The following is a 27,519-nucleotide window of genomic DNA, read 5'->3' as shown; positions in this document are numbered from 1 at the left end:
AAATTTTCTCACTTCTTTCATTAAGGAGATTTATATATCCTTTAATTTTTAAGTTCCAATAATATTTTAACAATTTTAAATTTAAAATTTTCTCACTGCTTTCATTAAGGAGATTTAAATATCCTTTATTTTTTTTTTTTTAATTGAGAAATCCATTTATTTATTTTTTGAACTTATACTTTGTCTAAATTACCTTTTTGTTCGCTTTCTTGATTTTAATAATATTTATGTTGTTTTTTATGTCCGTATTATTATTGTGAAATTCTTCATCTGCGTGCAAAATGTAAGTTTTAAATTTATTGTGTAGGGTTGGTGTACCTGCCTACATTGTTTTCTATTAATCAAATTGTTTTCATTTCGTTAGAAGTTCAAGGCCGCGACCTTGGAGAGTTTGTTTTCTTTTTGCTGTCATATTTCTTACAATGAATTCATTTACAATAGCATTATTAAATTTATTACCATTTGCTGCATATTTACTGAAGTTGTTTCTTGTTAGAGCACATGTTTCTAAAGCATTTTTGTTTAATAATGCTTGTAATACCTATTTATTATGTGAATATACCTACCTACTTTTATCTGCTGCATATTTACTGAAGTTGTTTCTTGTTAGAGCACATGTTTCTAAAGCATTTTTGTTTAATAATGCTTGTAATACCTATTTATTACGTGAATATACCTACCTACTTTTATTTAATAATGCTATATGCTTTTTACCTACATATGTATTTATGTTAATATTAATCTCTTTAATTAATTCTTTATTTAATCTCCTTTCCTTAGAAGGTAGAAGCTTTGTCTTATCAGCTTAAGACGAAGATCAACATATTTTCACAAAATTTGTGTAACATATTTACCTAGGTACTAGGATAGCTCAATGGAATTTTCCCCATTAAAATCAATTTACCTACAATTCTTACATTAATTACTCCCAGATAGATTATTATAAGATTTATAGGTACCTATGATGTAGGTATACTCAGGTATACACATGTGAGTCCTATGTCCTTGGACTAAGTATGTGTACGATAGGTATCTAGCTATACCTAGGTATTTATTTATCATTGGTTATTTATCTAATATTAATCTCTTTAATTAATTCTTTATTTAATCTCCTTTCCTTAGAAGGTAGAAGCTTTGTCTTATCAGCTTAAGACGAAGATCACTACCTATGTTGTAAAATGTTTTCACAAAATTTGTGTAACATATTTACTTACCTAGGTACCTACTAGGATAGCTCAATGGAATTTTCCCCATTAAAATTAATTTACCTACAATTCTTACATCAATTACTCTTAGATAGATTATTATACGATTTATAGGTACCTATGGTGTAGGTATACTCAGGTAGGTCTGTAGGTACTCTTATTAAAAGAGACACTACACATGTGAGTCCTATGTCCTTGGACTAAGTAAGTATGTGTACGATAGGTATCTAGCTATACCTAGGTATTTATTTATCATTGGTTATTTATCATATATGTAATTGTTTACCTATGGTATGAACAACATTAAACATCAAATATCATTATGAGGCGGTAATAACACTGTTTGTTTGTTCATTTGTTTTCTCTCTCTCTCTCTCTCTCTCTCTCTCTCTCTCTCTCTCTCTCTCTCTCTCTCTCTCTCTCTCTCTCTCTCTCTCTCTCTCTCTCTCTCTCTCTTCATAAATAATAACATCTCTTATTCCTCTATGAACAACAGAATTTTGTTTCATTATTTTCATGAAAGAAAATTCTGTAACTCCACACTGTTTAATGTTTTTCTTAGTTTTGCTTTTGTTTTTCAATTCAGACTTTTATAGTTTATAGTAATTTTCTCCATGAGTGCTCTTTTGGCGCCCGAACGACTGACTCACTTTCCATAAATTTCCATTTCCCAAGTACAACTTGCAAATTAAAAAGTTTTCAGTCAGAACATATTGTCTGTGGGTATTTCTGTAAAAATAATAGTAAAATAGTAAAAATGTTTTGAGTATAACTTATTTACTGGGCGTGGTTGAAACTTAAGGCCTTCTCTAATGACTGGATTACATGAGGCTACTAGGCCAGTAGCCAGTCCATCTACTGGTCTCCGTGTAAACATCACTGGAGGCTAGTAAGATTCCAGTTCAGTTGGTTGGCCAGAATCAATTGGATGTGTTATGTGTAGTATTGCTGCATCAAAGTCTCTTATTATCTTGAAGTATTCTTTATTAAAGTATTCCTTGTTATCTTGAAATCTCAAATGGATAAGAATGAAATTCCAAGCTTTATATGAGAGTCCTGGGATTGTACCAGCAGTACCAGCACCTTTCTGTGTGTTTAGCTGATGAGTTCTAATACGATCGAAAAGTGTCCTAGACAATCTAGACTGCTGGAGGATGTCTGAATCAACCGTCTATTTTCGTCTATCCTTAATTCTCATCGTTTAATCGTTTTACATTGTTGCCGTCAGCATAGTTGAACCGCTTTGAACAATGCCGCCTCCAAAGACCGCCTTGTCATTTGAGTAATAACTGCTTGTGACTAAGTGCCGCTCTCTATTCACTATGTACACGAAAATAATGAGTGCTTTAGTGCCCTCCTCAGAATAGACTAATGCCTAGCTATTTAGCTAACAACACGATGGAATCTCAAATGGATTCAAATTTACGATTCATGACTGCACCAGCCTATGGAGGGTAGCGCTCCTGCCTTGGTAAGCGCTGGGAGTGGGTTCGATTTCCACCCGTTGCAAAACTTTCTCCTACACAGATAAGTTTTGTTCTCGGAGAGGCTGGCTTTCTCTTCCTCTCTTCCTTCCATTTCGGGATGATGAGACATCCGTTGTTACAGTCCCCTCTATCAAACCTCTTGAAGCAAGGTAAACCTTTGAACAGTGGGTAGGAGCCTAATTTGCTGTTTTCAATCCGAAATTCAGAAAGGCCCCCTAAACCAAATTGTCTCACCAAAAGAACAACGTAAGAAGCAATCAAGGTAACCATCTCGACACTATCGACCCCAATTCCAAACCCAGTGTGAGTTCAATCAACTTCCCCGTGAAAATTTATTACGAAAATTTTGCGTCGTCAAGAGAAAATTACTTCACATAAAACGTAAACAAAATTTTTATTAACCGCAAATGTTATTAACCACATTATTAACTTTGGAAAAGACATCAGTGAGGTTGAACGCTCTGAAAGTAAGCTATTACGAAAATTTTGCGTCGTCAAGAGAAAATTACTTCACATGGAACGTAAACAAAATTTTTATTAACCGCAAATGTTATTAACCACGTTATTAACTTTGGAAAAGACATCAGTGAGGTTGAACGCTCTGAAAGTAAGTCAACAGCCAACCCGAGGTCAATAGACGGAAACAAGTGGAACTACGGGACGTGAGAAACGGGAAATCTCTCTGCTGTAAATATTTAAATAACCTTTGAAAAAATTATCTTCAACAGTGTTGCCAAAGCTCTTTGAATAAATAAATAGGTGCCATAAATAAATAACCGTTCCATATACATAAATAAGCAAACAAATAAATACCTGAGTTCGTCAACATCAAAAGGCCAACCTGATATTCATTAATGATCAAAGCTCAAAGTACACGACAACATGGCATTTTCAAAAGCACGGTAGTGTTCCGTCCCACCAAGTCTCAAATAAATACCTGAGTTCGTCAACATCAAAAGGCCAACCTGATATTCATTAATGATCAAAGCTCAAAGTACACGACAACATGGCATTCTCAAAAGCACGGTAGTGTTCCGCCCCACCAAGTCAAAAAGTGATCGAGCTATAAGGTGTCAAAGGACATACACAAGGACTTGGTTATTGAAGGAAGGAAAGAAATTTTAAATTCTAACTTGACGAGTTTTCCTTTATCTGAATCATAGTTTATTTGCGATGATTCGTGAACGGATTGTCCCATTTTGGTGAAATTTTGGCAATCATTTTCCTCACTTAGAATATATTTTCCTCATTACATTTTGGACCCAATCGGACCTAGATCGAGCTATAAAGTGTCAAAGGACATAACAAGGACTTGGTTATTGAACGAAGGAAAGAAATTTTAAATTCTAACTTGACGAGTTTTCCTTTATCTGAATCATAGTTTATTTGCGATAATTCGTGAACGGATTGTCCCATTTTGGTGAAATTTTGGCAATCATTTCCCTCACTTAGAATATATTTTCCTCATTACATTTTGGACCCAATCGGACCCATATTAGGTGAACCCTAAGGGCCCTTTCTTCTGAAGCTCTCAGTTCTACAGTTCACTGAACCACTAGTGTCCCGCCAACCCACCATCGAACCAACACCCTTCTCGATACAAGGCGAGCGCATTGACCATCGAGGCGAAAGAATAGCACCCTGATGAACTCCCGTAATTTTGTCACTCTGCCAAATGTGTTACCGGCTCCATCAATATATTGGAGCACCTAGAGATGATGACGATGAAGATGATGGTTATGATGTTGTTGATGATGATGATTTTTGCACTATCTGGCAAACAAATAAATACCTGAGTTCGTCAACATCAAAAGGCCAACCTGATATTCATTAATGATCAAAGCTCAAAGTACACGACAACATGTGGCATTTTCAAAAGCACGGTAGTGTTCCGTCCCACCAAGTCAAAAAATGATCGAGCTATAAAGTGTCAAAGGACATAACAAGGACTTGGTTATTGAACGAAGGAAAGAAATTTTAAATTCTAACTTGACGAGTTTTTCTTTATCTGAATCATAGTTTATTTGCGGTAATTCGTGAACGGATTGTCCCATTTTGGTGAAATTTTGCCAATCATTTTCCTCACTTAGAATATATCGTGCCTCTCTCTTTCTCTCTCTCTCTCTCCCTCTCTCTCTCCCTCTCTCTCTCTCCCTCTCTCTCTCTCTCTCTCTCTCTGAAACTTCACCTCAAACACCTCTAGTGGGGCAACCTCTTTGTCAGCCACCAACATCCATAACTTTCTTTATATATATATTTAACTTTTCCATCTTTTGTAATGTCAAAACCTTTGTTGTATTATTATTATTGATGTTAATAAATGAGGCCTTCTTAAACTGTTGGCATAATGGGACTTTTTAGTCTTAGCCGACAGTATAAATAAGGTATATTAAATAAATAAAATATATTTTCCTCATTACAATACATAAAATAAATATATTTTCCTCATTACATTTTGGACCCAATCGGACCCACAGGTGAACCCTAAGAGCCCTTTCTTCTGAAGCTCTCAGTTCTATAGTTCACTGAACCACAAGTGTCCCGCCACGTCAACCCACCATCGAACCCACACCCTTCTCAATACAAGGCGAGCGCATTGACCACCGAGGCGAAAGAATAGCACCCTGATGAACTCCCGTAATTTTGTCACTCTGCCAAATGTGTTAACCGGCTCCATCAATATACTGGAGCACCTAGAGATGATGACGATGAAGATGATGGTTATGATGTTGTTGATGATGATGTTGTTGATGATAATGATGATGATTTTTGCACTATCTGGTGTGACATTGTGAAGGACATCAACATTGGACGATATACGAGTGATACCTCTGAATATGCGGAGTCATCATTCAACATAAAGCATCATCGTTATGTTTATGTTTTGGTCGTAATATTTATGTTGTCTCATTATGTTTATGGTTCATGTTTTGTTTATTTTTCGTTTCTAAAGTGTGTCCACAGACATATAGCCAAACGGCCGTCGACCGATGTCGACTGAACCGTCCACACTGCCTGGATAACATAGGTTCACCTCGTCGATGGACGGCCAGTCGACTCTGTTTGGACATAGCTTAATGGGTCACAGTTTGGAGACGTTATTGTTGATGTTTCCCGTATGTTGATATTGTTGGCAATTCACGAGTGCCACTTGACTTTGCGCCTTGGCTGTAGGTACTTATAATACCAGATACACGTAACAGTTTATCTCTAATCTGAAGACCTCTAACATAAGTTGATTAAGCCTTGGCTACAGGTACTAGCAGACACAGGTATCCCTCTAATCGCAAGTAGGTATGACCCATGAGTTGGCCATAATCTCTGTATTCACATTCACAAGGCGGTCTATTATCAACATCTTTGTTGATTTAGACCAGGGGTTCCCAATAAGCCTTGGCTGGCGGACCACTTCCGAAAATCAGGATCACTTCGTTTGTCTAAATTTGTTTGTCTATATTTGTTTGTCTAAATTTTAGACAAACAAATATAGGTATACCCAACAAATATGTCTTATCATCAAACCTCCTATCTGCGAGCTATCTAAGTCCCTACCTACCTACCTACATAAGTGGAAGTGGTATTAGGTATTGATTCCTCCTATCTATCTTACTTTTTAGTTATTAGTTGAGTGATTATCACATGATACTTGGAATTTCAAGTGACTATTATTTGTTTGAGTGATAGGCCAGATTTTCATATGAAAGATTTTGTTCAGAGTTATGATGCTCAGATTTTGCATATTGTTGATGGTGGCAATTGCATGACTGGCTTTGATCATTTTTTTCTTGATATGTTTGGTTATAGTAAGAGAGGGTTGGATGGTGACCCCTAGATATTCATATTCATTTGTAAATTCCAACTCAGTGTGATTGAAGAATGCTTTATCTGAGTTCTTGAGTTTTCCTCCGTTTCTTAGTTTCATTATTTTGGTTTTATTCGTGTTGAGTTGGAGTTTGTGATTGGTGCACCAGCTATGAAGTACATCTAAGGACTTTTGAATCGCATCTAGGTTTTTACTGAATATTACTAGATCATCGGCAAACATGAGTACATTTATCGAGTCTATTTCATTCAGTAGTACAGGAATTTTTCGAATATATATCAGGAACAAAGTAGCACTTAGAGGGTCGCCTTGAATGACACCAATTTGTTGTTTGATTGTGTTCTTTGATTTTTCTATACCATTGTCTATTGTTAGGTAGTTTGAAGATAGTATGTTTGCTACCGCATTGAATATTTTTCCTCTGATTCCTATGTCTTTTAGAGCATCTAATAATATGGTTCTGTCAATTGAATCGAACGCCTTTTGAAAGTCGACAAAGACACAGTAAAGAGAACCTCCTGGTATTGATAGTATTTGTGTAGCTGTGGATCTAAGGATTTTTATAGCTTGTTGACAGTTTTTTGTGGTTCTGAAACCATATTGTTCTTGTGGGAGTTTCTTATCTATTTGAGTGGTAATTCTATTATTCAATATTTTTGTGTAAAGCTTGTAAGTTGAGGATAATAGTGCTATTCCTCGAGAATAATAACACCAACAATGACAACACCACCACTACTAACAATAACATTAACAACACCAAAAACAAGCTACCAACCTTAGAAATAAGCGCTATAATGATTACAAATACCGAATAATAACACCAACAATGACAACACCACCACTACTAACAATAACATTAACAACACCAAAAACAAGCTACCAACCTTAGAAATAAGCACTACAATGATTACAAATAACAATAACTTGATACTTCTGACAGCATACTTATTGGAAGTGTCTGAGTTGATATAATCAATAGTTGACCTTTAGTTCCACTTATCTCTCAAGCTACAATCCCCACACAGACCAGCACAGGGTACTTAGCCACTTCTACTGATTAGGAGTAGAAATATCCAACGATAACTTATACTCATATACTGTGATCTGTACCTATATATTATGTCCTCTAAGTAGGTAGTGTGTTGGATACTGTATGGGCAGTTTGAACTCATAGGTAGGTTATATTATAGGTAGAAAAACTCATAAAAGCTGATAAGGTACTTGTACCTCGCCTTCACTTCCAACTGTCCAATCAATCATCCCTGTTGCACATAGGTACTGAGGTATTGAACTCTAGACCCTTATCAGGACAGGACGGGGGGAAATCGTGTATTCTACAGTGTGTACCTACCTGCATACCTAATGTACCCGTGTGCTGTTCGACTTGTGAAGAAGAAGAAGAAGAATGTGCAGGAGGAGGAAGAAAACGAAGGGTATAAAGAAGCGGAAGAACACCACAGGCGTAAGGTCATCGACTGAGGATTTCACTGCCATTTCTGTGAATAATATTCCACTTTCCTTTTAGCTTAGCTTTTACATCCATGACTCTGTACCAGTACTTCTGTCTTTAACGTCAATGTGTGTCGGTCACTCACGAACGCTCCGACAGAACGTGAGTGCCCGGCATTATAAAGGGTACTTAGCCACTTCTACTGATTAGGAGTAGAAATATCCAACGATAACTTATACTCATATACTGTGATCTGTACCTATACGTCCTCTAGGTAGTGTGTTGGATACTGTATGGGCACTTTGAACTGATAGGTAGGTTATGTAGGTAGAAAAACTCATAAAAGCTGATAATGTAGGTACCCGTACCTCGCCTTAACTTCCAACTGTCCAATCAATCATCTCTATCGCACATAGGTACTGAGGTATTGAACTCTAGACCCTTAGGTATCAGGACAGGAGGAGGAAGAAAACGAAGGGTATAAAGAAGCGGAAGTACACCACGCGTAAGGTCATCAACTGAGGACTGAGGATTTCACTGCCATTTCTGTGAATAATATTCCACTTTCCTTTTAGCTTAGCTTTTACATCCATGTCTCTGTACCAGTACTTCTGTCTTCAACGTCAATGTGTGTCGGTCACTCACGCTCAGACGCACCGACAGACCGTGAGTGCCCGGCATTATAAGTAGTTCAGGACTCGAATTTTCATTGGCAAACTTCATCTTTTTCACAAGCCTCCTCTTTGTTCTGGTTTCAGGTTGAGCTCCTCTCAACACTCCTGGTAATCCAGCCGTCACCTCTCCTCCAACATTACATTTGAGCACGTGAACTACACAAACGTGAGTACCTCCTCCTAAACCGTCCCTCCTGGCTCAGGCCGTTTATATCTTCTCAAGGTCAGAGGTTCACCCTTGATACCACGACCGACTGTTTATCTTTGATTTGTAAAACTGCAAGACTGCAACATGTCGACTTGATCAATAGTTGCTCAAATACTCGTACCTACTTACTTTCTAGTACCAAAAACAGTCATTTTTTTCATGCTCTAATTTGGCGCTAGACCTGGTGTTCGAATGTCCCTCTTCTTTGTAGATCCGTACCAATCTGAGATTTACCTACTTTCGTGTTCGTGGTATCGAGGGGTAATCATATCTGAACTTTCATTTGATTTGTAAAACTGCAACATGTCGATTTGATCAATAGTTGCTCAAATACTCGTACCTACTTACTTTCTAGTACCAAAAACAGTCATTTTTTTTTCCATGCTCTAATTTGGCGCTAAAACCTGGTGTTCGAATGTCCCTCTTATTTGTAGATCCGTACCAATCTAAGGTTTACCTACTTTCGTGTTCTTGGTATCGAGGGGTGATCATATCTGAACTTTTGACTTCTTTCTTCTTAGCATATAGCATGGTTTGTCAGTAGTTAACAGTGTAGATCACAGAATTTAGTATTTGCACCGCACAACCTGTTTCTTCCGACACTTTCTTGACTTTCTTCTAGCTTTCCTAACCACTAAAACACAAAGTTTGATCAAAACGCTCTTTTCACTGTCAATTCTAATCTTTGATATTGTAAGGTTTAGTTGAACCTTTTTCTCTTAAGAGTGGTGATGGTCAGCATTGCTTTCAAAGGAGGTGATAGGTAGCCCGAAAAACCTGAAAAACTTGGGTATTTTACAGGTAGGTCCTTTAGTGACTTCCAAAAGTTTACTCTTTAAATCTTCTGAACTGTGACGTAGATATAGGTTAAAATTGTCAAATAGTTTGAGGGATCTATCAATAGTTTTCTCTTTTGTTTAGTTCCAGCATAAAAAAATGTAGTGAATAAATTTCCACTCAGATTAGTTGAAGATAGACTAGCCTAGGGGACATTTCTGTTCAAATAGGGCTATTTTAGCTTAAATTTAGGTTATGGATTGTGGATAACAGGACTTAGCGTAGGTTTAGGTTAGGGATTATACCGTTTGTTGAAAGCAGAACTATTTCAGATCTTGGTTGGGGGATCCCTTGAGAGAGATCGCAAACCCGTACTCCACCGTGACTTTATAATGGACGAGCAACACCTTTACATTGTCAAATGGCTCCCCGACCTTCCGCCTAGAGAGATCGCAAACCCGTCCTCCACCGTGACTTTATAATGGACGAGCAACACCTTTACATTGTCAAATGGCTCCCCGACCTTCCGCCCCAGAGCTCTACGGAGATCCAGTGGCCTGTGACAGGATCCTTTGGTCACAAGTTTATCTTCAACTTAGGAAATTACCGCGGATTCACTTAGTAGTTCAGCGTTTAATAGTTCGGTGGACAACCCTGTACCCCCAATCTAAGTATAACCATCTCCTTACCTTTTACCAATAATGATTTACCATACCAATCACCACTTTGGGAACGCGAACTGGAATAGTTACTATGGTCCTAACCATAGCTATGCCGGCACCAGCCCTTATAATCTAAGTATAACCATCTCCTTACCTTTTACCAATAATGATTTACCATACCAATCACCACTTTGGGAACGCGAACTGGAATAGTTACCATGGTAACCATAGCTATGCTGGCACCAACCCTTACCCGACGCATTCAGCACAGAGTTACATCAACAAGAGACATCCTGCCAGACACTCTGGTATACATAGGGGTTGGCATCCGTCAGGATATCATCCTGAGCCTCCATACAACCCGCAACCCCAGGTGCCAAATCAGCTGCGGTATTCGAATTACTGTTTGGTAATTGCATTTGAATACGTACCTGGATCGTTCCCAGGAAGAAAGGCCTCTGTTATGTTTGCTACCAACCAACATAGGCCCTTCTTCATGGGAACGATTGACTTGGTTTTTCTTATTCTAGGGTTCAGGGCTCGGAATTTCAAGTCATCATAGGTGTAGCTCGATCAACATGAAGATAAAAAAAAATTGAAAAGTACAGTTAACGCTAAAGACCTATAAAACGAAACAGTATATTTTAGAAATTAAATCAGCCGAATTGCCTTAGTCATAGTTTTATCTTTGCTATTGATTAGATCGCCATATTTTCCTTTGTAACACTTTGTTATCAGCATTTTTATAATAGACCTGACAAGTGCTTCCATCATTTTCTAACCGATCAAACACTAACTTGTAGCAACCAGCCAGAGCGCTATAATTATATTTCAGGTATTGTACATAACTTTCCTTCAAACGAGGCTACGCCTATGATGAAACCGGTTTGACCATTCATCCCCTCCTTGCATGTGCTGCCATGATAGTCAAATTTATTTTCATCTAAGTACTAACTTGTGTAAATTTGGTCACTAATTCCTTCACCAGTCTTCTCGTTTTAGTAAGAACAGCCACGCACTATCAGGTATGTACACCTGATCAGGTTCGCCTGTCAAATCTACCTGATAGTCCTGTCAAATCTACCTGGTAGTGTGTGTAATCATCAGGTATCAGGTAGGCCTGATGGGCGGATCTGATCAGGTCTATCTGATAGTGAGTGGCTGGTCCAACATTGGGTCCAAGTGTCCGTCTAGACTAGAGTGTCTAGCCAGGCTGGAGAAAGTTCCAAGTAGGTTCCAAGGATGGAAAGTTACTCGTGGAATCCAGAGAATGCTATTGTGTCACACCTTATTGGAAATCCCCGCCATCAGAATTGCCAGAAGTGTGGAAGAAGTGGAAGACTTATTACTGGTGGTAAAACCTAACTGAATTATAGTCTCGCCAAGCTTGCGTTAATTGGTTTACCTAGTGATAATTATTAGTAGAGTACAAAAGATTATTTCGTTATTTTCATAAATATTGACTGCAAATTTCAATTTTAGCTCAATGGGGGAATGAGACCATCTTCTGCAGTACAGTGTCTTTCAGAGTTTCTGACAGGATGGTACAAAATCACCAGGCAAAATTATATCAAAAATATGTATAAGTATCGAAACGTAAGAAGGTTTAGATTTGGATGTAGAGGTCATGCCATATCAACCTTTTTCATTGCAAATCATCAAAAACCATTAATAAACTAGAAAACACTAAAGTAGAACAAATCACAAAGTATCTCCTCAGATAGCACCATTCATAGCTCACTTGTCAGTCAAGTCACACGGCCGCACAATCGCGTTAATGATCTTCATCAGCTAAACCAACCTATCTTCCAACGACCTTGTACATTGCTACCATAGTACCTTGCTTGCTTCGAACCCCCCTTATCGTCGCCTCTCAGCAAAAACCCAAGGTCATTTCATAACCAGGATGACTCACGGCAAACCTATGTGCTTGGGGAATTCCAAGAGTTATTTATGGACAGTCTGATATCTGCCAGTGATTCAGTGAATTCAGTATCAAGTAGGTTTATCTGTGGATTTAGAGGGCGTTAGGTCCCGTTAGATCATCGTTCAGTATAAAGGCTTCCCAATTCTATCAGCTATCAGAAGTCTTCTGACTTCTGATATCAGTTCTGACGTTCATTGCTGTTGAACAGTTTGGAAATAATATTTATTATTTCCAAACTGTTCATCGATTTCCTTTTTTGTTTGATCCAATTTCTAAATTTTTCTGTGATATTCCTCAAGTTTCTTAAGTGCCTTATGCAACATCGATTTATTTTTTGTTTGTTCTGAATTTTTGTCTTTAAATATTCCAACTTTCAACATTTGTAAATAATTCCTCTATTTATTTTTTATTTGTTCTAAAATTTTCTGTGATAATTATTTCTCAGTTTGGGTACATACTTAGGAATCCATCGTTTTTTATTTATTTATTTATTTATTCTGTAACTTTCCGTGGAATCTGTTCAATTATTCTTCGAGCTAGTGTCCATCAGTGAAGACAGAAGTTCTATAATTTCTTTGTGTGACTTTACCAGTTTACTTTTCAAATGGCTCTGTCCAATAAAATCTTTTGGTAAATTTTAAATTTCGACAAAATAAAATTGTATTCCTCTAAAACGATAACCAAGGTAAGTTAAAAAATAGGTAGGGTAACTGTGAAGATTGGTGAAGGAATTTTTGTTTTATTAAACGCATGAATATTTTAAAATTCACATTCTCTAACCATCCTACTTATCTTATAGCATTTCTTATTAGTTCTTCATAAAATGTTCTACACCTTCCTCTAACTTATTATCTATTTGAGTAGTTTTTGCATCAATATGTATAACTTACTTTTCTGCTTTTACTAGTTGAGTAGGTAATCGTTTTACAAATTTGCTAGAAAAGTACGAGTAATAACTAGATCTGATAAAATCAACGTCCATTTACGTCAGAGTAGGCTAATAAAAACAAGTTTTAAATAATTTCCTCCAATATGCCTCGTATAATCTCAGCAAGAGCTAAATTACCGTCTAAAAGGTTACCTACTTTACTGTTCTGTTTTCTGTTCCGGTAAAAAAAAAAGTCTGTTTCTTGTTTTCAACTCAAGTATGGGATTAATAGATAACTGAAGAAAAGATATCGAAGTAAATCAAAAAACCATAGAAAACTATAACTGTGAAGATTGGTGAAGGAATTTTTGTTTTATTAAACGCATGAATATTTTAAAATTCACATTCTCTAACCATCCTACTTATCTTCTAGCATTTCTTATTAGTTCTTCATAAAATGTTTTACACCTTCCTCTAACTTATTATCTATTTGAGTAGTTTTTGCATCAATATGTATAACTTACTTTTCTGCTTTTACTAGTTGAGTAGCTAATCGTTTTACAAATTTGCTAGAAAAATACGAGTAATAACTAGATCTGATAAAATCAACGTCCATTTACGTCAGAGTAGGCTAATAAAAACAAGTTTTAAATCATTTCCTCCAATATGCCTCGTATAATCTCAGCAAGAGCTAAATTACCGTCTAAAAGGTTACTTTACTGTTCTGTTTTCTGTTCCGGTAAAAAAGTCTGATCCTTTTTTTCAACTCAAGTATGGGATTAATAGATAACTGAAGAAAAGATATCAAAGTAAATCAAAAAACCATAGAAAACTGTGTTATAAAATTTCATTTAAAAGGTGGTAGAAGACAAAAGACCATTATTCCATTAGTCCCCAGTCCAGTACAATTTTTCGGGAGTTGAAAGATCTGGGGGTGAAATCTAGTCGGGAAAAATATCAAAGAACTTTGAAAAGCCCCGAAGATTTAGACTTAGAAAAGTTGAATACACCTACATACTTACATACCCATATTACGAAAATTATACACGTGTGTCGTCACACAATCGAACGCAGATGGACAATTTAAATGTCTCTTTATAGTCGAAGTTGCCCGCCTGCGTAAACTACTAGCACAAGATTCGTTGTTCAGATTTCTAGATAGGCTGGTACTCAATCACCAAGTATTACAAAAAGATATTGAGTCATTACCTTTGTAAAGATCCATGTTAGCTACAAATGGAACATGGTATCCACATTCCATTTGCAGCAGATTCCTAGCATCCGCCACACAGCAGCTAACCTCCCCCGATTTGTCTCTCCTTCTAGTCCCGTGCAAGATGCTCGACGGTAAAGCAGTTACTGGATACCTATCATGGCGTGACATCTTCAGCCCCGCTGATGCCACCCACCCACCCTCCCACTTTGGAGACAACGCCAGCGTTACCCCAAACAGCGGACCAGGTTCCTGCGGCTTCTTCAGAAACGCCAACTGCTTGTCAGTACAAACCGGAGACATCATTGAACTGGGAGGAACAATTTGTCGATCTAACATCCTTCTGCAACTCTCATATTCAGATGGCACTCATTCCGGATGAAGAGTTTGCCGTCTCCAGCCAAGCAACAGGTAAGTTGCTTTCCTTCCTATTACTTTAGCCAAGCTAGAGGTAACTTATTGCCCGGAGCAGCACGTAAATTTGCCCGAGCAACAGATAAATTGCCCCAAGTAATCGGCAAATTGCTCTCTCAAATAGTGTACAAGTCTCTACAGTGATGGGGACGAAGTAAACTCCTTTTACTCCAGCAAAGACTGATACCAATTGCTGTTCTCGCATAGGCTGATAGGTCTGGTATTTATTTCATAACATAATTATGTAGAGTCAATTTACGAGCCACCGTCAGGTTCTTCACATCTCACTCATTGGCAAGACCACCTACCTCAATGGCACTTTAGTAGCCCGTTCCCCGTAGTACTTCGCAGTTCACATCAAGACAAACTCAGTTCACATGAAGTTGTACTGCTTCACGTTAAACGAAGGGTGTGTAGTTCGGAGTGCAAACTTGCAAAGCACTTCGTGGAATTGGCCGGTAGTCTTCGTTAATCGCTATGAGACGCAAAAAACCTCCCATCTTTGAACTCTCTTCATCTTTGCACGTAGCACTTCGCTTCTATTATTATCCCGTCTGAATTTCCCCTTTGGCTGTCGATTCCAAGGGTACTTAGCCACTTCTACTGATTAGGAGTAGAAATATCCAACGATAACTTATACTCATATACTGTGATCTGTACCTATACGTCCTATAGGTAGTGTGTTGGATACTGTATGGGCACTTTGAACTGATAGGTAGGTTCTATAGGTAGAAAAACTCATAAAAGCTGATAATGTAGGTACTCGTACCTCGCCTTCACTTCCAACTGTCCAATCATCTCTATCGCACATAGGTACTGAGGTATTGAACTCTAGACCCTTATCAGGACATCAGGACGGGGAGAAATCGTGTACTCTACAGTGTACCTACCTACATACCTAATGTGCCGTATTGGCTGTTCGACTTGTGAAGAAAAAGAATGTGCAGGAGGAGGAAGAAAACGAAGGGTATGAAGAAGCGGAAGAACACCACAGGCGTAAGGTCATCAACTGAGGACTGAGGATTTCACTGCCATTTCTGTGAATAATATTCCACTTTCCTTAGCTTAGCTTTTACATCCATGTCTCTGTACCAGTACTTCTGTCTTTAACGTCAATGTGTGTCGGTTACTCACGCTCCGACAGAACGTGAGTGCCCGGCATTGTACCTAGTTCAGGACTCGAATTTTCATTGGCAAACTTCATCTTTTTCACAAGCCTCCTCTGTGTTCTGATTAGCCAAGCTAGAGGTAACTTATTGCCCGGAGCAGCAAGTAAATTTGCCCGAGCAACAGATAAATTGCCCCAAGTAATAGGCAAATTGCTCTCTCAAATAGTGTAAAAGTCTCTACACTCTACAGTGATGGGGACTAAGTAAACTTCTTTTACTCCAGCAAAAACTGATACCAATTGCTTTTCTCGCATAGGCTGATAGCTCTCCTCCAACATTACATTTGAGCACGTGAACTACACAAACGTGAGTACCTCCTCCTAAACCGTCCCTCCTGGCTCAGGCCGTTTATCTTCTCAAGGTCAGAGGTTCACCCTTGATACCACGACCGACTGTTTATCTTTGATTTGTAAAACTGCAACATGTCGATTTGATCAATAGTTGCTCAAATACTCGTACCTACTTACTTTCTAGTACCAAAAACAGTCAAATTTTTCCATGCTCTAATTTGGCGCTAGACCTGGTGTTCGAATGTCCCTCTTATTTGTAGATCCGTACCAATCTAAGATTTACCTACTTTCGTGTTCGTGGTATCAAGGGGTGATCATGTCTGAACTTTCGACTTCTTTCTTCTTAGCATATAGCATGGTTTGTCAGTAGTTAACAGTGTAGATCACAGAATTTAGTATTTGCACCGCAAAAAATCCTGTTTCTTCCAACACTTTCTTGACTTTCTTCTAGCTTTCCTAACCACTAAAACACAAAGTTTGATCAAAACGCTCTTTTCACTGTCAATTCTAATCTTTGATATTGTAAGGTTTAGTTGAACCTTTTTCTCTTAAGAGTGGTGATGGTCAGCATTGCTTTCAAAGGAGGTGATAGGTAGCCCGAAAAACCTGAAAAACTTGGGTATTTTACAGGTAGGTCCTTTAGTGACTTCCAAAAGTTTACTCTTTAAATCTTCTGAACTGTGACGTAGATATAGGTTAAAATTGTCAAATAGTTTGAGGGATCTATCAATAGTTTTCTCTTTTGTTTAGTTCCAGCATAAAAAAATGTAGTGAATAAATTTCCACTCAGATTAGTTGAAGATAGACTAGCCTAGGGGACATTTCTGTTCAAATAGGGCTATTTTAGCTTAAATTTAGGTTAAGTTTGAGGGATCTATCAATAGTTTTCTCTTTTGTTTAGTTCCAGCATAAAAAAATGTAGTGAATAAATTTCCACTCAGATTAGTTGAGGATAGACTAGCCTAGGGGACATTTCTGTTCAAATAGGGCTATTTTAGCTTAAATTTAGGTTGACTGTTATTAAACACAAAGTGTACATATGTTTTGTTGGAGGGGAAACACGTGAAGCCATGTGTTGTGGTTAGAATGTTCGTGATGCTTACTGACACAAACAACATACCACAGGCGAAATACTCAGCCTCCCTCTTCCTCGTTCCTCCAATGTTTCCCCCTTTCCTTCAATTTTCCTCCACTCCTTCCATTGAGAGGGAATTTGTTTTTGTCTTCAATCGTGAGAATCACGTTTTCGGGTTCCTTCTCTCCTATATAGCCCTCCAATTTTTCTCCTCATTTCTTTAATTGAGAAGAAATTTGTTCGTCTCCTGTATGTACTTTGAACGTCGCATTGCGTCGCCATCGTGTTCACTTTCACTTTTCAGTTTTGTTATTTCCAACAATATGTTACTTGTTATACACATACCTAACAATCTGTTACGTTCCATTTGATTTGTATATCCTTGGCTTAACAGGCCTGTTAAGCTAACAATCTGTTACGTTCCATTTGATTTGTATATCCTTGGCTTAACAGGCCTGTTAAGCTAACAATCTGTTACGTTCCATTTGATTTGTATATCCTTGGCTTAACAGGCCTGTTAAGCTAACAATCTGTTACGTTCCATTTGATTTGTATATCCTTGGCTTAACAGGCCTGTTAAGCTAACAATCTGTTACGTTCCATTTGATTTGTATATCCTTGGCTTAACAGGCCTGTTAAGCTAACAATCTGTTACGTTCCATTTGATTTGTATATCCTTGGCTTAACAGGCCTGTTAAGCTAACAATCTGTTACGTTCCATTTGATTTGTATATCCTTGGCTTAACAGGCCTGTTAAGCTAACAATCTGTTACGTTCCATTTGATTTGTATATCCTTGGCTTAACAGGCCTGTTAAGCTAACAATCTGTTACGTTCCATTTGATTTGTATATCCTTGGCTTAACAGGCCTGTTAAGCTAACAATCTGTTACGTTCCATTTGATTTGTATATCCTTGGCTTAACAGGCCTGTTAAGCTAACAATCTGTTACGTTCCATTTGATTTGTATATCCTTGGCTTAACAGGCCTGTTAAGCTAACAATCTGTTACGTTCCATTTGATTTGTATATCCTTGGCTTAACAGGCCTGTTAAGCTAACAATCTGTTACGTTCCATTTGATTTGTATATCCTTGGCTTAACAGGCCTGTTAAGCTAACAATCTGTTACGTTCCATTTGATTTGTATATCCTTGGCTTAACAGGCCTGTTAAGCTAACAATCTGTTACGTTCCATTTGATTTGTATATCCTTGGCTTAACAGGCCTGTTAAGCTAACAATCTGTTACGTTCCATTTGATTTGTATATCCTTGGCTTAACAGGCCTGTTAAGCTAACAATCTGTTACGTTCCATTTGATTTGTATATCCTTGGCTTAACAGGCCTGTTAAGCTAACAATCTGTTACGTTCCATTTGATTTGTATATCCTTGGCTTAACAGGCCTGTTAAGCTAACAATCTGTTACGTTCCATTTGATTTGTATATCCTTGGCTTAACAGGCCTGTTAAGCTAACAATCTGTTACGTTCCATTTGATTTGTATATCCTTGGCTTAACAGGCCTGTTAAGCTAACAATCTGTTACGTTCCATTTGATTTGTATATCCTTGGCTTAACAGGCCTGTTAAGCTAACAATCTGTTACGTTCCATTTGATTTGTATATCCTTGGCTTAACAGGCCTGTTAAGCTAACAATCTGTTACGTTCCATTTGATTTGTATATCCTAGGCTTAAAACAGGGCTGTTAAGCTAACAATCTGTTACGTTCCATTTGATTTGTATATCCTTGGCTTAACAGGCCTGTTAAGCTAACAATCTGTTACGTTCCATTTGATTTGTATATCCTTGGCTTAACAGGCCTGTTAAGCTAACAATCTGTTACGTTCCATTTGATTTGTATATCCTTGGCTTAACAGGCCTGTTAAGCTAACAATCTGTTACGTTCCATTTGATTTGTATATCCTTGGCTTAACAGGCCTGTTAAGCTAACAATCTGTTACGTTCCATTTGATTTGTATATCCTTGGCTTAACAGGCCTGTTAAGCTAACAATCTGTTACGTTCCATTTGATTTGTATATCCTTGGCTTAACAGGCCTGTTAAGCTAACAATCTGTTACGTTCCATTTGATTTGTATATCCTTGGCTTAACAGGCCTGTTAAGCTAACAATCTGTTACGTTCCATTTGATTTGTATATCCTTGGCTTAACAGGCCTGTTAAGCTAACAATCTGTTACGTTCCATTTGATTTGTATATCCTTGGCTTAACAGGCCTGTTAAGCTAACAATCTGTTACGTTCCATTTGATTTGTATATCCTTGGCTTAACAGGCCTGTTAAGCTAACAATCTGTTACGTTCCATTTGATTTGTATATCCTTGGCTTAACAGGCCTGTTAAGCTAACAATCTGTTACGTTCCATTTGATTTGTATATCCTTGGCTTAACAGGCCTGTTAAGCTAACAATCTGTTACGTTCCATTTGATTTGTATATCCTTGGCTTAACAGGCCTGTTAAGCTAACAATCTGTTACGTTCCATTTGATTTGTATATCCTTGGCTTAACAGGCCTGTTAAGCTAACAATCTGTTACGTTCCATTTGATTTGTATATCCTTGGCTTAACAGGCCTGTTAAGCTAACAATCTGTTACGTTCCATTTGATTTGTATATCCTTGGCTTAACAGGCCTGTTAAGCTAACAATCTGTTACGTTCCATTTGATTTGTATATCCTTGGCTTAACAGGCCTGTTAAGCTAACAATCTGTTACGTTCCATTTGATTTGTATATCCTTGGCTTAACAGGCCTGTTAAGCTAACAATCTGTTACGTTCCATTTGATTTGTTTATCCTAGGCTTAACAGGCCTGTTAAGCTAACAATCTGTTACGTTCCATTTGATTTGTATATCCTAGGCTTAACAGGCCTGTTAAGCTAACAATCTGTTACGTTCCATTTGATTTGTATATCCTAGGCTTAAAACAGGGCTGTTAAGCTAACAACCTGTTAAGTTCCATTTGATTTGTATATCCTAGGCTTAAAACAGGGCTGTTAAGCTAACAGGCTGTTAGGAGCTAAAAAGAAGGTTGGTGAAATCCACCCGAGGTGTGTTTTCCTTGAGACAGGCATGGCACTTATCTCACTGGTGGGAGGTTTGGGATTTGATTTGAACCTCTTGGAATCCCAGAAACAATATCTTAATGTCTTTATAGTGAATACAGATAATTTTGAAAGTGAAAATGTTGTATCATACCATTCTAACCACAACACATGGCTTCACGTGTTTCCCCTCCAACAAAACATATGTACACTTTGTGTTTAATAACAGTGGTGTAACAACAGCTCTGGATTTACAAAAGGGGAAGCACAAAACCCATATACTGTATACCGATCTGCTCGTGGTCCTAAGCAACAAACACGGTCATACATACGTCCGGAATACACGGTCCATCTCCTAGGACAGGGGTTTCCTACTAGCGGCCCCGGGGTGAGAATCCCACGACCTAGCGTTTACAAGGCAGACGCTGTACCCTTTAAGCTAATTTTTATTATTATTGAGGGATGGAAAAAAATGCTTAGGAAGGTTGGAATATTGGATGGATATAGGTGGGTGGGGGATTGTTCCCTGATTACATAATACACAGTCACTCGAGGATAATTTGAGCGGAAGCAAATTAGCGCCTTTACGTACTCAGAAGATCAGGTCCTCCATTCGCCCCTGGTGGGTGACTGAAAGGGGGCACCTGCCGGCTTTCGCCTCAATCCCCCATCCTTTCCCCCCTTCAAGCTAGGCTATCAAAAAATTGGACTTTTTTGATGTGTGAGAAGATCCTTTATAACTGCTACGGTAATATTGGGCTTTTATTTGCCCGCCACTGTTTATGTATTCTTTGTGTTTCATATGTGTCTCTTTGTTTGTGTTTATCGTCTACACACATATCTGGTCTCTCTTTCTTCATTTTCAGGATAAAAAGCCAGTTTTATTTGAATTGGACAAACAAGGCGACGACCCTGCCGATTCATATGCCTCTCAGGAACCCGCCCTCACCCTGCTTTTGGGCAAACAAAATCAAAACCCTCAACCCATCAAACCTTCAGGCAAATCCCTCTTTCCCTTACTCGAACCGAAAAACCCTCTGTCTGACAACAGTAGCATCGGCAACAGCGCAAACACTGCGGTGAACAAACCGAAACAAATCGCCACCATCCGTCCGAAGCGAATCAAGCAGAAGAAAATGTTCGATGACTTTGTATATGATACGATGTCACCTGTCACCGTCAAGAAAGAAGAAGAAAGCGATGGGGAGTTCTCCAATCTAGTCACAACCACTGTGAAGAAAAAACTCCTCACCATTCCAGCGAGGAAGAGAAACATCTCCTGCTCTTCAACATCCAGCAGCACTTTCTCTTCAACGAAGAAAAGAAGATTAACGGATGATGAGGATGTGTTGGAATATGAATCTGGCAAATATCGAGAACTCAGAAACAGAAACAACGAAGCCTCGCGACGATCTCGTGCAAACCGAAAGCAACGTGAACATAAGATGAAGGAATACGCTGACAAACTGATGAGTGACAATGTCAGACTCAAGACCAGATCAGAACATTTGGAAAAACAAGTGGAGAAGTTTAGGAATTGCTTGATGCAAATCGTGCTGAGTAATAATAAGAAGCGATAGTGCTGCTCTCCATCGCATAGGCAGCGCTGATCCAAACTAATGCTGACTTGTGTTGTGATAATCAAACCTCTGTGACAAACCAAAAATCTTAACTTGAAAATCTTAAAATTCATTCAATGACTTTGGTTAGTAACAAGGTACCTAAAAATTCAAGTATGTTTGTGATATTTGGGTAGCTGTGTAGTCCTTTTTGTATACCATCAATACCATTAAATCCAACTTGTTTTGCATCAGTCTGACGCCCATGATCCTATAAATAAAGTAAAGTGTAATGATAACATGACACAGTAAATCATACAAAGAAATCAAATTAGCTTTTCCAAGTAAATCCACTCATTCATGATTGAACTCTCTAAATCCAACTTGTTTTGCATCAGTCTGACGCCCATGATCCTATAAATAAAGTAAAGTGTAATGATAACATGACACAGTAAATCATACCTACAAAGAAATCAAATTAGCTTTTCCAAGTAAATCCACTCATTCATGATTGAACTCTTTCTTTCTTATCTCTCTCGCTCTCTTCGCGTGACCTTGAATCTTATCAGTAAGTACCTTCCACTGATAACAGAAGAGTCGCTAGAAGTACTTGTTACAACCGGCAGCCCTTTAATCTTAATAACGTGCTAACACCTTTCTTTCTTATCTCTCTCGCTCTCTTCGCGTGACCTTGAATCTTATCAGTAAGTACCTTCCACTGATAACAGAAGAGTCGCTAGAACTACTTGTTACAGCCGGCAGCCCTTTAATCTTAATAACGTGCTAACATGAATTAACTCTGTTTTGATGACATGGATTTTTAATGCTTTTTATCATCTTTTTTTACAACATGGTGCAACAACATCAACACCAATAATGTACGATCAATGTAGAATCGTTTTAGTAGACTTTATAAATAACATCTCTTCTGTCTTGGACACTGGTCGAAATATTTAAATAAATTACGGTTTGGATAGTCACACAGAAGTCAACAACTTTAAGAGGAACTTCAAAACGAGCACTTGAAGTGCTCAGTAAAGTTTTTCAAACAGTTAGGTATATTAAACTTTGGATCAGTTGCGCAAAAACTCACAAAACAGGCAAAGTTTTTACCTCTCCTTCGAGATTTTTAATCCAAAGAGTTTTCACTCTTTGTGAAATCTCCAAAATTTTTAATGCTTTTTATCATCTTTTTTTACAACATGGTGCAACAACATCAACACCAATAATGTACGATCAATGTAGAATCGTTTTAGTGGACTATATAAATAACATCTCTTCTGTCTTGGACACTGGTCGAAATATTTAAATAAAATCAATATTAAAATAAATTACGGTTTGGATACCTAGTCACACAGAAGTCAGTGCCTTCGAGAAGGACTTCAAAACAAGCACTTGGAGTGCTCAGTAAAGTTTTTCAACTTTGGATCAGTTGCTTCGAAAACTTACAAAACAGGCAAAGTTTTTACCTCTCCTTCGAGATTTTTGATCCAAAGAGTATTCACTCTTTGTGAAGTCTCCAAAGAGGAGTAAAAAGTCGGCCTGTCCGCCTCTCTAGTGTTAGCATCTCAGGAGGGCCGGATTTCACGGAACTACTTTTAAAAATATCATGGGGAGAGTTTTCACTTAGGTATATGCCAAAAGCCAAGGGATTCACTTTCCCTTACTTTGGTAGATAAATGGAACCTCTTCTGATGACTGGGGCGAAGTAATTTTTCGTGAAATTGGGCTCAAAATTTTGAAAGTTTTTTGCTTCTTCGCGTTCCTTTATACAGCTATATCAATACAAAAGACCATTATTCCATTAGTCCCCAGTCCAGTACAATTTTTCGGGAGTTGAAAGATCTGGGGGTGAAATCTAGTCGGGAAAAATCTCAAAGAACTTTGAAAAGCCCCGAAGATTTAGACTTAGAAAAGTTGAATACACCTACATACTTACATACCCATATTACGAAAATTATACACGTGTGTCGTCACACAATCGAACGCAGATGGACAATTTAAATGTCTCTTTATAGTCGAAGTTGCCCGCCTGCGTAAACTACTTGCACAAGATTCCTTGTTCAGATTTCTAGATAGGCTGGTACTCAATCACCAAGTATTACAAAAAGATATTGAGTCACTACCTTTGTAAAGATCCATCTTAGCTACAAATGGAACATGGTATCCACATTCCATTTGCAGCAGATTCCTAGCATCCGCCACACAGCAGCTAACCTCCCCCGATTTGTCTCTCCTTCTAGTCCCGTGCAAGATGCTCGACGGTAAAGCAGTTACTGGATACCTATCATGGCGTGACATCTTCAGCCCCGCTGATGCCACCCACCCACCCTCCCACTTTGGAGACAACGCCAGCGTTACCCCAAACAGCGGACCAGGTTCCTGCGGCTTCTTCAGAAACGCCAACTGCTTGTCAGTACAAACCGGAGACATCATTGAACTGGGAGGAACAATTTGTCGATCTAACATCCTTCTGCAACTCTCATATTCAGATGGCACTCATTCCGGATGAAGAGTTTGCCGTCTCCAGCCAAGCAACAGGTAAGTTGCTTTCCCTCCTATTACTTTAGCCAAGCTAGAGGTAACTTATTGCCCGGAGCAGCAAGTAAATTTGCCCGAGCAACAGATAAATTGCCCCAAGTAATAGGCAAATTTGCTCTCTCAAATAGTGTACAAGTCTCTACAGTGATAGGGACGAAGTAAACTCCTTTTACTCCAGCAAAACCTATTACTTTAGCCAAGCTAGAGGTAACTTATTGCCCGGAGCAGCAAGTAAATTTGCCCGAGCAACAGATAAATTGCCCCAAGTAATCGGCAAATTGCTCTCTCAAATAGTGTACAAGTCTCTACAGTGATGGGGACGAAGTAAACTCCTTTTACTCCAGCAAAGACTGATACCAATTGCTGTTCTCGCATAGGCTGATAGGTCTGGTATTTATTTCATAACATAATTATGTAGAGTCAATTTACGAGCCACCGTCAGGTTCTTCACATCTCACTCGTTGGCAAGACTTACCACCTACCTCAATGGCACATTAGTAGCCCGTTCCCCGTAGTACTTCGCAGTTCACATCAAGACAAACGCAGTTCACATGAAGTTGTACTGCTTCACGTTAAACGAAGGGTGTGTAGTTCGGAGTGCAAACTTGCAAAGCACTTCGTGGAATTGGCCGCTAGTCTTCGTTAATCGCTATGAGACGCAAAAACCTCCCATCTTTGAACTCTCTTCATCTTTGCACGTAGCACTTCGCTTCTATTATTATCCCGTCTGAATTTTCCCTTTGGCTGTCGATTCCGAGGAATCACGTTTTGTCAGCAAGGCCGTTACGTAACGCCAAATTTACCGTCCAGTGGCTTCTGCCAAAACTTCAATGTCATCTCACTATATGTGTGTAGACGATAAACACAAACAAAGAGACACATATGAAACACAAAGAATACATAAACAGTGGCGGGCAAATAAAATCCCAATATTACCGTAGCAGTTATAAAGGATCTTCTCACACATCAAAAAAGTCCAATTTTTTGATAGCTTGAAGCTTGAAGGGGGGAAAGGATGGGGGATTGAGGCGAAAGCCGGCAGGTGCCCCCTTTCAGTCACCCACCAGGGGCGAATGGAGGAACTAGGTACTCAATAATAATAAAAATTAGCTTAAAGGGTACAGCGTCTGCCTTGTAAACGCTAGGTCGCGGGATTCTCGCTCGGGGCCGCTAGTTGGAAACCCCTGTCCTAGGAGATGGACCGTGTATTCGGGACGTATGTATGGCTGTGTTTGTTGCTTAGGACCACGAGCAGATCGGTATACAGTATATGGGTTTTGTGCTTCCCCTTTTGTTAATCCAGAGATGTTGTTACACCACTGTTATTAAACACAAAGTGTACATATGTTTTGTTGGAGGGGAAACACGTGAAGCCATGTGTTGTGGTTAGAATGTTCGTGATGCTTTCTGACACAAACAACATACCACAGGCGAAATACTCAGCCTCCCTCTTCCTCGTTCCTCCAATTTTTAGAATGTTCGTGATGCTTTCTGACACAAACAACATACCACAGGCGAAATACTCAGCCTCCCTCTTCCTCGTTCCTCCAATTTTTCCCCCTTTCCTTCAATTTTCCTCCACTCCTCCCATTGAGAGGGAATTTGTTTTTGTCTCCAATCGTGAGAATCACGTTTTCGGGTTCCTTCTCTCCTATATAGCCCTCCAATTTGTCTCCTCATTCCTTTAATTGAGAAGTAATTTGTTCGTCTCCTATATGTACTTTGAACGTCGCATTGCGTCGCCATTGTGTTCACTTTCACTTTTCAGTTTTGTTATTTCCAACAATATGTTACTTGTTATACACATACAAAGCAAGGCAGAATTTTCAGTATAGCTTTTTCAACTGTTTCATTTTCAAGCATACTCCAACTAACATTCATCTTTCCTTCTACACCACCGAGGATAAAATTCCATACCTCGGCTGGGATTGAACCCACGCCCTCCTGTTTACCAGGCGAGCGCCTTGACCACTACACCCCCGAGGCAGGTTACTCCATACTCCAACTAACATTCCTCTTTCCTTCTCTCTTCCAGAGCAGCGGAACGGCCCTGATGTGTTCTTCGGTAGCGAAGTGGCTAGCTCGAGTGGCATAGACTTGCTGGACGCGGGAGCACCGTACTGCGACCTGCTCTACAAGGGGAGCTCGCAGCCCAAGGAATCGGGCGGGATGAAGGCCCCCAGTGCGGGACTCAAGTTGAACGTAGACCTCATGGGGAGCGACCCTGTAGCGGACTCGGACCCGGCGGACCTACTGAACACGCCGGATGTGATCAAGGCGTTCGACGATGTGGACTCGTTCGATTTGCTGGACTATGTTTTCAATCAGGTGAGTGGAAAATCTTCATACTAGCGGTGGATTTCACCAATATTTTTCAGCTCCTAGAAGGCCTGTTAAGCTAACAACCTGTTAAGACCTACTGAACACGCCGGATGTGATCAAGGCGTTCGACGATGTGGACTCGTTCGATTTGCTGGACTATGTTTTCAATCAGGTGAGTGAAAATCTTCATACTAGCGGTGGATTTCACCAATATTTTTCAGCTCCTAGAAGGCCTGTTAAGCTAACAATCTGTTACGTTCCATTTGATTTGTATAGGCTTAACAGGGCTGTTAAGCTAACAGGCTGTTAGGAGCTGAAAAGAAGGTTGGTGAAGTCCACCCTAGGTGTGTTTTCCTTGAGACAGGCATGGCACTTATCTCACTGGTGGGAGGTTTGGGATTTGATTTGAACCTCTTGGACTCCCAGAAACAATATCTGGACTCCTTCCATGTCCTTAATGTCTTTATAGTGAATACAGATAATTTTGAAAGTGAAAATGTTGTGTCATAATAGGTAAAGGTAGTAAAGAATAAAAAATCCCATTAAAATTATTCTGCCTCGAACCGTGAAAGAATTTTAATTGTGTTAACCTGCTGCCGTGTAGAATTGTACATGATGGAAAAAAATGCTTAGGAAGGTTGGAATATTGGATGGATATAGGTGGGTGGGGGATTGTTCCCTGATTACATAATACACAGTCACCCGAGGATAATTTGAGCGGAAGCAAATTAGCGCCTTTACCCTTTACGTACTCAGAAGATCTTGTTGAAGAAAGGCCTTCGAGTCTTCGCAGAGATTGGATAATA

The 27,519-nt window shown here is 38.9% G+C and overlaps 3 protein-coding genes across 5 annotated transcripts; all 3 read left to right on the top strand.

Moving 5' to 3' along the window:
* The first annotated feature begins 10,064 nt into the window (after nt 1–10,064).
* LOC103513377 lies at nt 10,065–14,749 on the top strand. 3 transcript variants are annotated; one of them, XM_026826593.1, is made up of 3 exons: nt 10,065–10,295; nt 10,423–10,695; nt 14,408–14,749. In XM_026826593.1, the coding sequence occupies exons 2-3, from the start codon at nt 10,453–10,455 to the stop codon at nt 14,732–14,734; spliced, it is 570 nt and encodes a 189-aa protein (XP_026682394.1). In that variant the 5' UTR covers nt 10,065–10,295; nt 10,423–10,452; the 3' UTR covers nt 14,735–14,749. The 3 variants fall into 3 exon arrangements, with proteins under 3 accessions (XP_026682394.1, XP_026682393.1, XP_026682392.1); XM_026826592.1 differs by having other exon boundaries at nt 10,065–10,372; nt 10,500–10,695; XM_026826591.1 differs by having other exon boundaries at nt 10,065–10,415; nt 10,540–10,695.
* Nucleotides 14,750–16,133: 1,384 nt separating this feature from the next.
* LOC103513371 lies at nt 16,134–26,743 on the top strand. Its single transcript, XM_008478195.3, has 3 exons — nt 16,134–16,183; nt 24,094–24,391; nt 26,427–26,743. Exons 2-3 carry the CDS (start codon nt 24,166–24,168, stop codon nt 26,741–26,743), a joined length of 543 nt encoding a protein of 180 aa, XP_008476417.1. The 5' UTR covers nt 16,134–16,183; nt 24,094–24,165.
* On the top strand, nt 21,074–22,157 carry LOC113469125. The gene has a single exon (XM_026826589.1). It carries the CDS (start codon nt 21,074–21,076, stop codon nt 21,869–21,871), a length of 798 nt encoding a protein of 265 aa, XP_026682390.1. The 3' UTR covers nt 21,872–22,157.
* Nucleotides 26,744–27,519: the final 776 nt, after the last annotated feature.

The sequence above is a fragment of the Diaphorina citri genome, unplaced genomic scaffold, assembly GCF_000475195.1.
Source record: "Diaphorina citri unplaced genomic scaffold, Diaci psyllid genome assembly version 1.1 scaffold964, whole genome shotgun sequence".
Taxonomy (NCBI): Eukaryota; Metazoa; Arthropoda; class Insecta; order Hemiptera; family Psyllidae; genus Diaphorina; species Diaphorina citri.
The sequence above is the reverse complement of the archived record's forward strand: the minus strand, read 5'-3'. Positions and strand labels throughout refer to the sequence as shown.

Excerpts from the sequence above, each read along its gene's own strand:
- LOC103513377 (XM_026826591.1), top strand. The coding sequence starts at position 10,326 with ATGATTTACCATACCAATCACCACTTTGGGAACGCGAACTGGAATAGT. Across the intron at positions 10,416-10,539 it reads ATGCCGGCACCAGCCCTTAT|CCGACGCATTCAGCACAGAG; the intron begins AATCTAAGTATA and ends ACCAACCCTTAC. Across the intron at positions 10,696-14,407 it reads GGTATTCGAATTACTGTTTG|TCCCGTGCAAGATGCTCGAC; the intron begins GTAATTGCATTT and ends CTCTCCTTCTAG.
- LOC113469125 (XM_026826589.1), top strand. The coding sequence starts at position 21,074 with ATGTATTCTTTGTGTTTCATATGTGTCTCTTTGTTTGTGTTTATCGTC.
- LOC103513371 (XM_008478195.3), top strand. The coding sequence starts at position 24,166 with ATGCCACCCACCCACCCTCCCACTTTGGAGACAACGCCAGCGTTACCC. Across the intron at positions 24,392-26,426 it reads CGTCTCCAGCCAAGCAACAG|AGCAGCGGAACGGCCCTGAT; the intron begins GTAAGTTGCTTT and ends TCTCTCTTCCAG.